Below are 17,500 nucleotides of genomic sequence, written 5' to 3' on the forward strand. Positions count from 1 at the left end.
CATGACATCTGATAATATAGTTATTGGTGATTCAGAATCTGCCATGATGGGAATCTCTATATTCTCAAAAAATGCAGTGCAGTGCCTATAGGTCCTTTGACAAAATGAGGAGTAAAAACAGAGTTACATTCAATTGATACAATCATATCTTGAAAATGATGTGTACAATCATCAACAGTTTCAGAATATTTAATACTGTTGATTCTGGTATGTCTTTTAGAAGATATACATGATCCTTGAAAATGCCCTATTGTCTTACATAGTACACATCTTTTCCCAAGAGCAGGACACATGGGGTAGTTTCCCAGGTGTGATTTAGATCCACATCTGTAACAAAAAGTGTTATCTTTTTTCACAAATTGTCTGAATGGTTTGTTAGTAACCACAGTAGTGTCTTGCGCTGGAGTTTTACAGGAGTTGAGAGATTGATCATTTTGAAGAACTTTGGATGTGATGATGTACCTCTCAATACTCTTGGCAATATCTATTGTTTCTTGAAGTGTAGGTTTCCTGCAGCTGAGTAGGCGATCTTGTATTTTCCTAGAATAGCAAACAAAGACAAATTGATCACGAATATAAATGTCTGGATCCGCCTCAAATTCACAAGTCGAAGCTAAAACTCACAATTGCGCAATATATTCTTCAACTGTTTCATCTTCACGTTGTTTTCTCCAAAAGAAGTTGAGTCTTTCAAGCATTATATTTGACTCTTCATCATAATGTCTTGCTAGACGAGATAATGCTTCCTTATAAGAATTCCAATGCTCTGCATCACCTGCTTCTCCACTAGGTGTGGGAAATTTGGGTAAATTCTCGAAGACATGTTGTGCCGCAAGACCTAGACAACCGTACAAGATTGCAACTTTACGTTCCGGAGAAAACTTGACAGCATCAATGGCAACGATGTGATTCTCAAAAGCTTTTACCCATTGACACCATGGAATACTGGGTTTGCCAGGTTGTTGCAAAAAGGGAGGAGGTTGCGCAAATTGTTGAGAGGTATCCATGGATGAAGATTGAATGAGCTAATAAACTATGAATAATGAGGAATCACCGTAATAAAGATAAAGTTAAAACAATTTTTTTTTCATAAAGTACACATGAACAAATAAGCAAAATGGAAATAATCAGTAAATGGATGGTTAAAAAGATGAGAATGTCAACAATTTCCTCAGGTTTCAAATCAGCACAAAATAGTTAATAGTGGTGAGCCTATCACCGAATAAGAAGGCTCAGAATGAGACAACCTGCAAATTTTTAAGTTAAAACAAATGGTCTGCCTGTCACTGTTAAATCGTACAGGCTGAGTGATTCTACAAGTGTTGAAAGTTTTAAAATAAAGCGAAGATGGTGTGCCTGTCACCGCAAAAGCGTGCAGGCTAGATCCTACCTTTAACTTGCTCCAGACGCGTCTTTGACAAAGTTGTGGCGCGGATAATGGGAGCGATGAGATGCCAGGCAACAAAAAAAGCTGAAATGGCCATCTGCATGAAGATGCTTGCAGCGTCAGTAAGCTGCGTCAGAGGGCGTCAATGACGATTGGTGATTTGCTCCCGTTGCTATGGAGACCAATCCCGAAGTACCTGACGTCATCTAGCAGCTTCCGTAATTTCTCCGAAATCGTCGGGGAGACGTGGTGAATAAAGCAGGAACCGCCTGTGTATTCAGCTCGAGTAGGAAGTGCAGTGAAGAAAAATTGCGATGCTCATCGAGGAAATGCCGAGGAGGAGGAGGAGCTTTGGCTGGTGGGTGCTGGACGCGTAGCTTCATCCGCTCATTGCCAAATGTAGTAAGGAGACTGGAGGCTTAGATGTGGCAATAAGCTTGAAGTTTATTGTTAAGTCTTCGGCACCCATAACCAGACGCTCCCGTTGCGCACCAGGATTGCCGACAACTGATTAACATTGTCAGAACACTGGAACACACCGAGCGGCGTCCGATCATGGAACCCTTTTCAAAAGAACACATTGAAAGAGCGAGACATCCTCATGCCGGAGTACCAGCACGAGGATGCAGTAGCCACACACTACAGTGGGTGGCAATACGCACTTATAAGATACATCCATACTACCACATGTATCTCTAATTTACACAATGGATTCCTGACCTGTTCTCACACAGTAAATGTAAATGTAAATGTATGTGTCTTGTAAAGCGCACTGCTGCCCTGACCAGATATTGTTTCAGTCTCTTCAAGCAGAACAATATCAGCAAGGAGGGTGCAATATTTACGGGCAACATGAGTTTTCCTCTAGCATCCCACTCCAGCAAAAAGTACTGTGTTTGTAGCTTTCAGATGCAATAAGGGGCTCCTTGCTGCTCCTTGGAGGTGGCACTTCAGCAGGCTACCTTACCTAGTCTTCTTAGCATGATAGCCGTGAATATCTGTAAAAAATAAGTGCAGTAGTAAATATCTGAAAAGAAAAGGTGGAATGCCTGTAGACACCAACACTGCTGTCACCCACCCTTTTAGAGAAAGCAAGTGTACTTGCAATTGAGTGTTGTAACTGGTAAAGCCTCGAATGAATGGACTTATACATCCTTTTATGTATGGCCGTCTGGGAGATCTGGTTGTGTCCAAAATCTCGATATGGAGGTGGTGTAAAAATAGCATACTTCTTCAAAAGAAAATGTGCATAGGCATGGAGCACATGTCAATTCAAGGGTGACATACTTCTTCCCAGAAACAGGTTCTGCCTTTCCTTATGCCCCCATCAAAATTAAACTGCTTCATTAAGCTTAACTTTGAAAAAAAATTATAAGTACATCTTAATACCAAAAAAAGACAAACAAGCAATCAAACTGCTAAGGAATATGACAACTGCTCTATAAAAGAGTAAGCACCAATCATTTTAGTATAATGTATATACATCATATTGCCTCACAAAAAATATAGATTATATGTGTAACAAATTATACGTGTCACAGAACTCATGACCATCATACCATGCTACAGAGACTACATCCATTGTACTGTGCCAGATTATGTCGGATGGAACAGTTGTATTACTCTGGAAGCGATATATAGATGATATTCTGGTCATATGGGAAGGTGAACAGATGTCTCTAGATTCGTTCTCCCGTTGGTTAAACTCTTGACCGTAATCTAAAATTTACAGGGGAATCAAGTAACACTACCCTCTCCTTTTTAGATTTACAACTCTATCCTGGTTATGGCAAAATCCAGACAGAACAATACCAAAGACCGATGGCACGTAACTCTTTGTTAAGTTTCAATAGCTTCCATCCACGAGCACTCCTAAATAATCTTCCGGTGGGTCAATTTCTTAGATTACGCAGAAATTGTAACGAAATATCAAGATACAAAATACATGCAAAAAATTTATGTCAAGAGCTAATATCTCGCAACTATCCTAAGAAATTGGTTTTTGGGGCTAACAAAAGAGCACGCAATAACCATTGTGAGGCTCTGTTGGAATCCTATGTGAAACCAGAAAATAACAAAATGGTTTGTGTGACCACCTTTAGTGATCAGTCTGATAATGTGAAAAAAGCTGTCAATAAAGCTTGGCACATTTTGAACACAGGAAATCTGTCTCTAGTAAGACCTCTTTTCACGTTTAAGCGGAGTGGTAACTTACGGGACATGTTGGTACATACTAGACCTAGAACTAATGTACATGAAATGAGACAACCAACTATATGGGGAGCAACACCAGTGGTTGGACATTTTCCGTGTGGGTCATGCTCAGTCTGTCCTCTTACACAAAAAGTGACACAGCTTGAGTTAGGCCTTGAAACACCTTGGATTTTGCATACACACACTAATTGTAACACAAGTGGTGTTATATATATGATCAGATGCCCGTGTTTACTTGTATAGATAGGTATGACCACAAGGAAGGTTAAACAGAGAATGATTGAACATCGCAGTGCCTTCCGTTGTAAAAAAACCAACACGTGTATGACAAAGCATTTTTTTGATAAGTCACACAAAGAAGATGACTTTACCTGGGTGATTATTGACAAACTTAAATACAATATAAACATGGGCCCTCTAGAGAGAGTACTATTCCGCAGGGAACAGAGATGGGTGTTTCGTTTGAAAAGTCATGTTACTGGGTTGAATGAAGATACCCTGTGAAATACATTGTGAGGTTGATTCAGTGATACATTTACAATCCCACTATGCTACTGTTTCTTCACATTGCTGTACCTTATTTCTGACCATTGTTTGGGGTTTCTTTGTAGTTTAGACTGATGGTGTGTTTTGGCTGCTGCTGCTCTGCGCTGTTGTTTGATGAATAAAATAATCTGCAACAGGACCTGATTGGGAAACTTCTTTATATCCAATTACAAAAAAAAGGGAAAACAAAGGACACTCTAAACTACTATTCATGTTGCTGAGGTTCTGACTAAAACCTTTGGATTATAGTGACTCTACTTGGGTGTGCTCAGGTGTATTTTGACTTTGTACGTTGCCTTGGGATTCGTCCCATGGTTGTTTATACCCTGATGGGTGGGTATTGTTGACACCGTGACAGCACCTCTATATGCGATTCGAAATATATATGTACATTTGTGTGTTTTACTGTATTCGTGGATGTGCAGATCATATATGCAAAAACCCATGTCTTTTGTGATTGTGTGTTTTAAAGATATCATCTCCACACCATTTCTACACATTATGAAGAAGTTCCATACTTTAGCGTTTTGGACCAGGTTCATTCCGTCTTAATCGTGAAGAATTACACTTGAGAGATAATGAGTGCCCCCTTTCTTTAGTTATTAATTTTTTCAGATTTTTAAGTTTATATACTACTATGTTATGATGCCCAATACGTATAATCACACGCATGCTTTGAAACTAGTTTTAAGAGACCCGTGATCCCTCTATACAGTTTATACTTTGTGTATCTTGTCTCCAACCCCGACGCCGAAAACAAAGCCATCACCCCCTCACAAGACCTCTGCAACTCCCTCGCTACCTTCTTCCACCACAAAATCACCGACATCTACAACAGCTTCACCACAACAACCACGTACCCCCCTCCGGAACCCACACCCCATAGCGCCACCCTCCACGCCTGGACCCCGGTCACCACCGAGAAACCCACCCGCACAATGAACTCCATCCACTCAGGATCCCCCACTGACCCATGCCCCCACTACATCTTCAACAAAGCCGACAACATCATAGCACCCCAACTCCGAGACATCATCAACACCTCCCTCACCACCGCCACCTTCCCCGAGAGCTGGAAACACGCCGAACTCAACGCCCTCCTCAAGAAGCCGACAGCAGACCCCACAGACCTCAAGAACTTCCGACCCATCTCTCTCCTCCCGTTCCCAGCAAAGGTAATTGAGAAAACCGTCAACACACAACTCACCACCTTCCTCGAAGCCAACGAATCACTCGACCCCTCGCAGTTCGGCTTCAGGGCCAACCACAGCACCGAGACCGCCCTCATCGCAGCCACGGATGACATCAGATCCCTGACCGACAAGGGAGAGACCGCGGCCCTCATACTCCTAGACATCTCCGCAGCCTTCGACACGGTATGCCACCGCACTCTGATACAGCGCCTCAGCAACGCCGGCATCCAAGGCAAGGCCTTGGACTGGATCATCTCGTTCCTCTCCGGAAGAACTCAGAGAGTCCGCCTCCCCCCCTTCAGATCAGCGGCTACCGAGGTCATCTGCGGCGTCCCACAAGGATCCTCCCTCAGCCCCACCCTCTTCAATATCTACATGACCCCCCTGGCAAACATCGCACGCAAACACGGACTCAGCCTCATCTCCTACGCAGACGACACACAACTCATCCTCTCTCTCACCAACAACCCATCCTCCGCTAGAACCAGACTGCACGAAGGAATGAAGGAAGTCGCTGACTGGATGACGGACAGCCGGCTTAAACTTAACACCGACAAGACGGAGGTCCTCATCCTAGGCCCGACTCCAACCTCATGGGACGACTCCTGGTGGCCCCCCGCCCTAGGCAGCACTCCCCAACCCACCGACCACGCCCGCAACCTCGGCTTCATCCTGGACTCCTCCCTCTCCATGACCAGACAAGTCAACGCAGTCACCTCGTCCTGCTTCAACACCCTACGCATGCTCAACAAGATCTTCCGCTGGATCCCCACCAACACCAGGAAAACCGTCACCCACGCCCTCATCACCAGCCGCCTGGACTACGGCAACACCCTCTACGCAGGCACCACAATCAAAATACAGAAGAAACTCCAACGTATCCAGAACGCAGCCGCACGCCTCATCCTGGACGTCCCGCGCCACCACCACATCTCCGGCCATCTGAAAAATCTTCACTGGCTCCCAGTAAGCAAAAGAATCACATTCAGACTCCTCACCCACGCACACAAAGCCCTTCACAACCAAGGCCCCCAAGCTCATCAACCACCACGTCTCCTTCTACGTACCCACTCGCAACCTACGATCGACCGGACAAGCCCTGGCAGCCGTCCCCCGCATCCGCAGAGCCACTGCCGGATGCAAGTCATTCTCCTACCTTACAGCAAAGACCTGGAACTTTTGGTGGTGTGCCTTTTATTTACGAATCCAACTCGGAACTTTTTCTTTAGTTTACCGCGAACCGGAAGTTTTCTTTCACTTCCGGGTCACGTTCGTGTGCAGAGCGAAGTCAATGGGAATTTAAGGGAATGCCCGACTGATTAGCGTCTGCTCCATTCGGGAGATACGTACGGAGTGAGTGGGTAAGCCTGGTTCCTCCGTTCTTGTTTTTCTTTGTGATCCGCCTGTTTAATTGTTGTTTGAGATTATACTCGCATATCCAACAGCGAGTGGCCATGAAAAAGAAAAAAGAGCGCGCTGTGGTAGGAAACACTCGTTTCAAGCGCCTTTTTTGCTAGGAGATGTGTGTGTTTTGAACTGCTTTGAGAGGCAGTATTTATGCGGGCTTGGATAGCATTAAACAGTTACTGGTGTGCCATGACCGATGAGTGTGTTTGTTGAACCATCTATCAATTCCACTTGTCACAATACTAATATGGGCATTGAAACATTGTGATTTTAAACGAGGAATGCTTTAAAAGGTGGTTTTAGCATATCCCTGTGAACATGATGAGTGTCTCTTGTAACTCTATATGATGTGTTAATTTGTGTGTACTTGCCTATTTTTACATATTTTAGACACCCGTTCGCAAAGACCATTGAAGGGTATTGGCAGGTAATTCACTGCTTTATGGCATTTCATATTCACTTGTGTGCCACTTGGGTGTTTTTTGGCACAAAAAGTATATACACTTGGTGATAGATGTTGGGAAAGACATTGTGAGATATTGAAGACTGTTATATTCATGTATTACAGAAAGAAGACCCAATGACGTTGGTCATTTAGGAGACCTACAGATTTTGAGTATGGTTTTTTGTTACATATTTTAGGCAGAGCGACAAGACAATGGTCCTGATGAATGCCATGAATTTGTTTCAACAGGCAGAAACATGTTGACCTGACCTAGTCAGATAAGAAATTTTGTATTCTTATCGTCACACTACTTATTTTAATCCATCCATTAGGGAGAGCCAATAAATAATTTTTCTCCACATTGAGATGATTTTAAATTCACATTAGTTATTATTTTTGCACTCTGCCCCTTATTCACACACTCACATTGGAGTATAGAAAACACCTCGTGCTCTGCTCCAGCGGGAGAGTTGTAGCTTACACAGAGTACCTTGCGGACACTGTGTACAAGAGGGGACCCAGTGATGAAGCATGTCACCATCCCGGTGAGTGAGGGTTCTCGTCTTTAAACTCTATACTGTTCACAGGTACAATCTGGTAGTTTTGGATATATATTTTTTCAGGTTTTCTTTCCCTAACATTTTTCTAACATTTTTTCATTGCGGTATTTTTTGTGAAATTCTTAATTAGGAGTAGTACCGCGTTTGGTTGATAATTCTCCATTGTGGCCTTTTTGTGAGATTATTATTATCCATTGTACTGTGCCAGATTATGTAGGATGGAACAGTTGTATTAGTGTGCTTGACATACTGAGTTTCCACCATAAAAAGCACAGGTAGAAAATAACTGTTGCATGCACAAATAGACAGACATGGGCACATGAACCCACATCCCAGCATTAACGTTTTTTTAAGTCGAGCTGTAGTAGAGTATGGAAGGGAAGCTGCGACCACTCTCCTCCCATATTTTTCATTGGCATGTGTCATTGTCTTTCGTACATGCTGTCTTCAGATTCGTCAATAGACTTTTCAGTCCCTCCTTAGTACAGCCTTGTATTCATTTGTACCCTCCCATGGCGACTGGCCCCTTTACTTGCGTTGTTACACGGGACACGTTATTTAGTTTGTAAGCACTATTTACTTTATTGTTTCTCCAATACCACCACCTCCAATATCACCACCCCAATACCACCACTCCAATACCACCAACACTATCACCACCACCACCAATACCAACACCAATACCACCATCAATACCACCAATACCACCACCACCAATACCACCACCATCAGTACCAATACCACCACCAGTACTAATACCACCACCAATACCACCACCACCACCAATATCACCACCAATACCATCACCAATATCACCACCACCAATACCACTACCAACACTAGCAATAACACCACCAATACCACCAATATCCCCGCCACCACCATCTCCACCATCAGTACCAATACCACCACCATCAGTACCAATACCACCACCAATACCACAATACCACCATCACCAATACCACCACCACCAATACCACCTCCACCAATACCCCACCACCAATACCCCACCACCAATACCACCACCATCAATACCAATACCACCACCACCAATACCAATAATGCCACCACCACCACCAATACCACCACCAACACCACCACCACCAATACCACTACCACCAATACCACCACCGATACCACCAATACCAACGCCACCAATACCACCACCAATACCACCAACACCATCACCATCAGTACCAATACCACCACCAATAGCACCACCACTACCACTAATACCACCACCACCATTACCACTACCACCACCATCAATTCCACCACCAATACCACCACCAATACCGCTACCACCAATACCACCACCTCAGCGCCTCTCGCTCACTAGTAATAGGCCTGTGTGAGGCCGGAGTTTCAGCTGAGACCATCCCTCCCTCCCTCAATGCCTGCCATAAAGCACAGCCCACCCTGCATCTGGCGGTGAAGCCAGGGCCCTACTACAGATGGAGTCTTTTTTATTAGGCCAAGGATAGCAATGACATTACGCAATGCCACACTGTACACTCAAATCAAGGAGAGGGCAGAAAATAGCCCTTCCTCTTGCTCTTCCTCCTGAGCCGCGACAGTGTAATCACAGAGCGAAAGCTGTTGGAGCGCTTTGTTAGTGTTTATAGCTCTGATCAAATCTCTCAACTCTCACTTCACACTTTGTGTCTGTGTAATTTACAACACTCACACATCTTCTTCACTGCACTATTTATCACTACTTTGAAGACGTCGCAGGCCGGTCTTTTCCTCTGATATTTACAATCTAACAAGCGGTCGAGAAGGCCCTTTATTGCACTGCAATAGGTCCCGCATTTGCTAGATTAAGCTATTAGTATTGTAAATGACAATGCCTTTTATTTATGTTTTAAAACCCAAAACATAAATATAAGGCATTGTCATTTACAATGCCAATAGCTCAAACTTGCGTGAATGAGAGACCTATTGCATTGCAAATGCTTGTTTTGTTTCTGCCTGTCCCACCCTGGCTGCTAGCGCTCCTCAGTTGCTGGTCTCACAGATAGTGCTCGACTTCTTTCATGCGATTGTTGCTTCTCGCCCTGAGCAAAGCCTCCTTAGCACTTAGGCCTCGATTACGAGTGCTCCAAAATAAACCCTCTATTTTTTCCCCTTCCAGAATTACCTGTTATCAGGGGTCCTGGTGATTCCTGGGAGGGGGAAATAAGGATTAGAAATGTTTATGCATGTTTTTGGCTAGCAGCTTAAGTCTTCCTATGAAACACGCCTTCTACTTCCCTGGTGCCTCTCGTTTGCCTATCTCTTATCTTTTGATGTCTTTCATTTTTTTTTTTTTTCAATACCGCCAGTCACCTTTGCCTGTGTTACCGCTCTCGCTTTTTCTCTTGATCTCTCTTTGTGCTTTCTTTTCCTCACCTGTCTCTTTCGGATCTCTTTCTTTATTACTCCCTCATATACCAAGATGCATTGCATACCTACCTTTTTCTCTGTGCTATCTTTAGACTGAGGGCTGTCTCTAGGGCGATGTCACTGGTGCAGGCACACCTGGCGCTGATGAGGGGGGGGGGGGGGGGGGTAGTATGGCCAAGAGGGCAGTGGGGGCAGTGTTTAGAAATAGCACAGGTTTAAAAAGTACAACGCACTGGCTGCAGAATTCCTTGTGTGTCCAGCAGTTTTCTAGCAACAATAAAATTGTCAAGATAGCTTTGGTGATTAATGTTCCTGCTGGAGACAGATCGTAATTTCGTCTAGTGGCTGTTTTGACTGATCATAAACTAGGGCAAAGGGTTACTATGCAGATCACATAACTGTATTTTAAGTGGATAGCTCAGTTGTTCTTTGCTTTTGTCACAAAGATCTTTGTTACTTGTAGTTCATAAATTACAATCCTAATATAGCACAGTGACCTATGGACTGTCATCAAAGAGCTGCATGGTATAGGCAGAGCCACTGGAATTATACAGGAAAGAAGGATCAAATTATTCAGCAGAATTTACTAAATTATGTGATAAGAAAATGCTAATTATGCAGCATCATGCGACACATTTTGTGATACTATCAGTACATTATTTTGTCATGTTTACACATGGTTCAAGGGTGCTGGTGATGGTGCTAGGCAGCCGAAACGGCGCCAGCACAAGGAGGAAGGACAGGAACGCGCCGTATTGCATAAATACAGTGGATTCCTGCCCTTTCACTTTGGCAAAAGGTAGCCAACAAAATGGCTGGCTGTGTTGCTCTATGCCAAATACCCGTCAATAAAGGCCCTAGTCTCAAGTTATAATAAACGAATGCACTTAAATCAAGTAAATATCCCACAAAAAAGAGAGAACACACCTTTATACTTGTACCCAAAGGGTAAGCATGCCACATTCAATAAGCCAATCTGGGATACTCTGACAGTGGATATTCTTGTGGCATAGCCTGGCAGAGGAAAAGCAGGTCCCACCACTTCCTACGAGCACAGCTTTCTATAGTTATATCTTGAAACTGTTTTCTCTGCCACTTGGCTGTCAGCATTAAGAAAATGTTCCCAACAGTGAACGAAACTGCATTAAACCCAGGTTACAGGCAGGGCCGGACGGGACAAAAAGCAACCCTGAGAAAAATGTTCACGCCAGCTCTGCTTGCTTCCGATCTAGTGACTTAATAAGAGTGCTCTGTGCCCTAATGCAAGCGATAGAATTGGGCTCATCACTCTAAAGCCAGTCTTTAAAGACGGCCATACTGCAAGGAGCCCCTCCCACTTCTGAGCACTGGTGCTGCTACACCAGCTGCACCAATGATGGGTACACTTGCAGTAGTCTCGGTTCCATATTTTGCCTGTATTTTACCTCTCCTCCCTATCTCTTCCCTCATGCCACTCTTCCACTTGCACTGCCTTTTCTTTACACCTTCCTCTGTCTTTCTCTTCGTGTCCAATTCTCACGTGTTCTCTTTGTCCTTCCTTCTTTTCTCACTTTTTCTTCTCCTTCATTCCCCTAAAATCTCTCTTTTCCCTCGATTACCCCTCATTCCCTCCTCTCTTTTAACTGCATCCTGCCTTTCTCTTTCGACCAGCCTTCATTTTATTTCCTGTAATCTCTCTATGCCTTCCCCCTTTCACATCTCTATCTTGTCTTTGCTTCTCTCTCACTCATCGACTTTATACAGTTCTCTCTGACATCCTAACGTCTGCCCCCTTTCTTAATCCTCCCTATCCCCTTTTGCTTGTTCTTATCGTGTTTCTCTATCATCCTTGCTTCCTTCCCTCTTCTCCCACCTTTTCCTCCCCCTAAGATTTTGGCCTTTTCATTTTTCTCTCTTTCCAGGCTGTCTTTTCATTTCTCCCTTATCCTCTGATTCTCCATAGCGCCTTGTTTCTCCTTCTTTTTCTCTGTGCCCTCTCCATTTGTTCCTTCTCATTCTCCCTCCACGCTATTTTTCTTTCACCACCATACCCCTTCCTGTCTCTACCCCTTTTTTATATCATTTTTATTCTTATCTTTTCTCATTTCCTCTCTTTTCCCACACCTCCTTTTAATTGCAAAAATGTATCATCTCTCCCATGCCTACCTTCTTTCCAATTTTCTTTTTTCCTAACTCGCCCTTTCTTCTCTGCACTGCCTTCCTTCATCGTCCAAGGTAGAGTAGACACAGATGCAGGGTAAGGTACTTGTGAAGAAAAATCATTGTTAAATTAACTGTTGCTGATGCAGACTACCTGAGCCCCGTGCCACTTCACCGGCTGCACCACTGACAGCTACCCTCCTCTTCTGATCCTCGCTCTTTTTCCTCTCTCTTCTTCCTCTCTCTCCTAAAGCACCGCTGTGCCTCCAGCAATTAATCTGGTGGGACAAAAGCCCTAGCAGCGGCCCTCTGCCTTCAAAAACCAGCCTCCAGTGGCTCTCCCCCTGAGGAAATGCCCGAAGGAATAAATGGGCAGTCCGGCCCAGGTTCCAGTGATGTCATGGATGAGGTAATCACTGCTGGGTGGCCATTGGGGAGTAGTCAGGAGAGGAACCAAGATTCAGTGAAATGTTTCTCGTTATCCTTTGTCTACAGCCTGTTTCGAGTGCTCATGCTTAACAAACCCTCATTTCCTCTCATATTTATTTTGCCACAGGACCGTTCATTAGCGTAGTGCTCTCAAAGTTGGAGAACATGCTGGACAATTCATTGCATGTGAACCTGTTGCTCATTGGAATCATTACGCAGCTGGCCTGTTACCCGCAGCCTTTAATCCGCTCCTTCCTGCTCAACACCAACATGGTCTTTCAGCCTAGCGTGCGGTCTTTGTACCAGGTACTCATGCATGCCTCATTTACGTCAGAACCTGCTGCTTTGCTTTCTTGTTTACGTACCTTTGCATTTTATCGATACATTTCTGTTGCTTCCATATCCATTTCAGTAGAGCGCTTCAGGATGGGTCAGAAAATCGTTGGCTTCTTTGAGGGTGACCAAGGCCCATGTGTACGAACACATTTTCTCATAGACACAGAATGAGAAGAACATTTTTGCACATCAGGCCCTTAATACTTGCAGCATTCTACTTATAGATATTGAAAATGAATGGCCAATGTCGCAACTGAAATGCTGTACCGGTTTCCATTTCTTTAAAAACTGTTAAGTTTAGTTATTATGCAAATGAGTAAGAATATGGGTGCCAAAGTATAAGTAGAAAATTGAGTAGTGTTTGAGGAAGTACTTTATTAAAAGAAAACATGAAATGTATTGGAGTGTGTACATGTTAATCAATTTAGGGAGTTAATATTGTCGAACCTGTATCCTTGAAAGGGCTCAGGGATTCCTTAGAAAATGTTGGGTCTAATTGCACACATATCTACTGACCATCCCTTTTCTGCAGGTCACTTTGTTGGGTCTAATTGCACACATATCTACTGACCATCCCTTTTCTGCAGGTCACTTTCTTACTGCCATCACCATTAAAATGGCCCTGCTCCAGTGCAGAAGTTTCAGAAATGTTCCACATCATCAGTTAGTCTCCCTGAACTTGGATTCTTCAGTTGACCAGTGGTATCCTGTCTCTTCTCCACCCCCACTCCCCACAGCCACTACTTCTATTTAGACCTCTTAAAAAAGTTGCCCATTTTTTGGGACTAAGAGTCATACTTCATGACACACACACACATCAAGTGCCACATCTGGGCAAATTCTGAAGACTCTACTTATTAACTTCTCCAGAACACTTAACTCAGACACACCCCTCCATGTACGGAAAACAAAACCTCTATAATCCCTATTCAATGCATCCAACCCAGGATTAAATCTGAAGCTGGCACCCATGAAACTTTGATTTAAGGCAACCACACCTCAATACAAACTCCACCTGAGATGCTACCACCAAGTCTGGGTCGTACCTACCAAAGCTAGCTATGCTATTCTTGTTGGTATATCAGCAAAACAAGTGAACCTTTCAGAATCTCCTGAGAAGCCACATAACCCGAATTTCTCTATAAGGCCAAGGACCCAACTCTCAACAGTGCAAAAAATGTGGTGTTCCCTCATGCTATTGCAGCAACCAGAGACCACAGCTCAAATAACCAGTAAAATCCTCCCATCAATGGTGTGGTCTACATCTTGGTCCTACAGGGTGTGACCTCCAAGGCTAGCCCATGTATATTGTTTTTAACAGTCCCTTTTTACTGTTTTGTTGAAAGCACAGTTGGTTACTAACACAGGTCTCTACCCTGACTAAGCTACCAACCAATGTGGAGAAGTCAGGCATACGATTCTCCGCATGCAAAGGGAAAAGTAGAACAACCGCAGCACTTTGCACACACCAGCACAACTCTTATTAATTTACTAAATGCGAGGACTAAGTGCATTATTGTCAAACAATGGTCGATATCTGCAAACAGAATGTAAACTTCCTGTGCTGTGTTGTAGAGTCACCGGTGATTTTCAACAAAGGGAGCTTGATAGGGGACTTATGTTATAAAACCAGCAGGCGCCTCTGCAGTATTTAATTTTTTTTTAGTTCGCCTAAGAGCTAAAGCAGAAATACACCCCAGTTCTCCATTTTAAAATCCCCATGAATCTCACATTAAACGTTTGGAGGTGCCACTTTTATTCTTGCACCTTTGTCTATTAGTGATGACGTACGGCATAGAGACTGTTGTATTGAATAATTACAATTGGTTAACTCGCCTCGCTTATCACAGTGCCCCAAACAGGAAGGAGGGACATTTAAACCTTTCAACACTTCCTAGCTATTGCCGGGGATGCCTTAGAACCTGAACATGTAAATGATTTCAAACTAAGGAAATGACCACCCCTATCCATTTGTTGCTTTGTCCCCTTTAGGTGCTGGCGTCGGTGAAGAATAAAATTGAGCAGTTTGCATCCGTGGAAAAGGACTTCCCTAGACTACTTCTGCAGGCCCAGCAGCACCTGCTGTCACGAGCGGATGTGTCCGAGGCCACCATCGAACTGCTGACCAAAGGTAAAGATTAACAGCAGAGTATGCATCGACCCAGCCATCGGCTGAGGGTTCAAGGACGTGTAAAGCACGTCTAAGATAAGACCCGAGGCTGCCGGGAGCTGAAAGGCGACAGCAGAGGTCTGTTGCCAAAGGTACTTTTCCCAAAGTCACTGGGACTCTGAAAATAGATGACAAGAAAGAGCTCCATGGCCTTCAAAATATGCTTTTTTTGGAATATGATATATCAAAATAGGACCAAAATATAATGTCTCCTATTAAATATCGCCCATTTTATTTTGAATTTCGTTCCCATGAGAAAATGCACAAAGTAAAAATACTGTACCAGTGCTGTACTAAGATTTTCACAGGGTCTCGGCGGGAGTTAAACGGTTTTTCACGTATGTTTTATGTATAACGTGAATTTTCAGCTTGGCATTGCAGTGGTAACCATAGCAACTCTAAACCTAAAGGAGATGTGCGTCAGTCTCGGCTTTCCTCCTCTAGTTTTAATTATTATTATTATTTCTTCCGTTGAACTCCTCTATCGACATTTTGTGGGTTTTTTTCTATTCCACTTGGGAAATTCTAAATGACTACATTTGGTTAATAATTTCAGTTTTTTTGTTGCCCGGCTGCTCTGCACACGCGCGGAGCGAGCAGTGAGTTCTGTGTATGCTGTGTCAGTTACAAGACCATAAGCCTTTCGGGTCCCCTCAGGCCAGGCGCGCAACACCCATTGAGCTCACCAGGCTTCAGCCAATGAGAGTTTCTGCCCTTGCTATTTGACGGCCCCACGTGCTGCATTGTGGGATGCGTCGGGGTGTACTTGGAAGCCACATCACACAAAAAAGGTTCCTGGCAGATGCGCGCGTGTAGGGAAACAAGATATTAGCTAAAAAGCAGGAGGGTCGAGATTGCTAATGTAAATTGCTTGAAAAGCAGGCAGAAAAAGATGTAGTTTGAACACTTGGAACAGCTTGAATTTGCTTGCTTACTGTTAACGGCAATCTGTTCCACAGGTGAGCACCAGCGTTTGCCTGCCTTCCTCTCCCTTTGGGTACCTGAATTCAGTGATGCAGATGGAGACTGAAGTCTGGGAATATAGCTGGCAAGAAGGTGGGACAAGTAGGGATATTCAACCAATGCTTGATAGCCAAAAATCTAAGTAGACCACGCAGACCGTGTATGGAGTTTATCAATGGTGGCCAGTGGCGACTTATTAACTGCAACATTTATTTGGTCTCTCCGGCCTACTGCTAACAGAACGAGGATTGTATGGACCTGTGTCATTTGCAGTTTCCTTATAAGCAGTGCTTGAAATGGAAAAATAGAAGTGCAGGTACGCTGTAACAGAGTACCTGCTTGTTTCTGAGAAGTGCCGGTACGCTACTATTAAAGGTATGGCATTTCCCTTGAGAAGTGCCAGTACTCTCACTCTCAAAATAAACAAGCATTGGCATAGCCAATAGGTCTCGCCTTTGGGACCTTATAAGTGTTTAGCCATGCAACAGTTGCATAACTAAATACTTATAAGGTCCCAAAAGCGAGACCTATTGGCTATGCAAAGCGAAAGTGATCGCGATCAAACATCAAAGCGGCCGTGGTAAAACGCGGCGCGCGTGCCCGCACACATGCACTGTAGCTCTAGGCTTGCCTGGTAGCACTTTTTGGAGCACTCTCAATAAGTCTCGCCAGACCAGCGCATGCACTGGGTCAGGCCAGACCTAAAAAGTGCCGGTACTCTGTACCGGACAGTACTGGCCTATTTAAAGCACGCGATTATTACAACTTTTTTAATGCTCTGCAGATAGAAATAAAAGAAATGATCAGATAAGAATTTGAAAGTGGGTTCCATTTTGTCACACAGCTGGTCTGAGGACCCTAGAATGCACACTCGATTGGCTGTCCAACTTATTAGTTTTATACCTTCCATCTCAAACTTAGCTTCAAACTATTCCACTTTACAATCCGTTTCAGGGTCAGACTGGCCTGCAGGGAAATTTGTCAGCGCCAGAAAGGCTGGTCTGACAGGTCATTGAATCTTTTTTAGGTCTCGCCTGGCGTTAGCAGCGCACATGCGCTGCTTTTGCCATGCAAGGGCGTTTTGGAATCAATACGGATTCCACACATATGGGCGGACAGAAGATGTGGACACGCTCGTCAGCGTCACCCTGCTGCTGGCATGGCAGTGCCCCCTCCTGACTGGCACCATTGTCTCATTTTAACAGTTTTTCTACATTGACAGCAGCACTTCCCACTTAGTGTGGCTCCCGATTCACGCCACCGCCGCCCTTAAATGTAATAGAGCCTTTCACTCGTGGCATAAACTTCATGGAGGCAATGTTCTTT

General features: G+C 44.1%; 1 protein-coding gene across 3 annotated transcripts in view; it reads left to right on the plus strand.

Annotated features, from left to right (window-relative positions):
* FHIP1A (FHF complex subunit HOOK interacting protein 1A) overlaps positions 1-17,500 on the plus strand; it is a 389,114-nt gene that overhangs the window by 341,687 nt on the left and 29,927 nt on the right. For all 3 annotated transcript variants that reach the window (XM_085641659.1, XM_085641660.1, XM_085641661.1), the window contains 2 exons: positions 12,833-13,011; positions 15,034-15,172. In XM_085641659.1, coding sequence (XP_085497785.1) covers positions 12,833-13,011; positions 15,034-15,172 — 318 coding nt within the window. The remainder of the gene's footprint in view (positions 1-12,832; positions 13,012-15,033; positions 15,173-17,500) is intronic.

This window comes from Triturus cristatus, chromosome 2_2, assembly GCF_964204655.1.
Source record: "Triturus cristatus chromosome 2_2, aTriCri1.1, whole genome shotgun sequence".
NCBI lineage: Eukaryota > Metazoa > Chordata > Amphibia > Caudata > Salamandridae > Triturus > Triturus cristatus.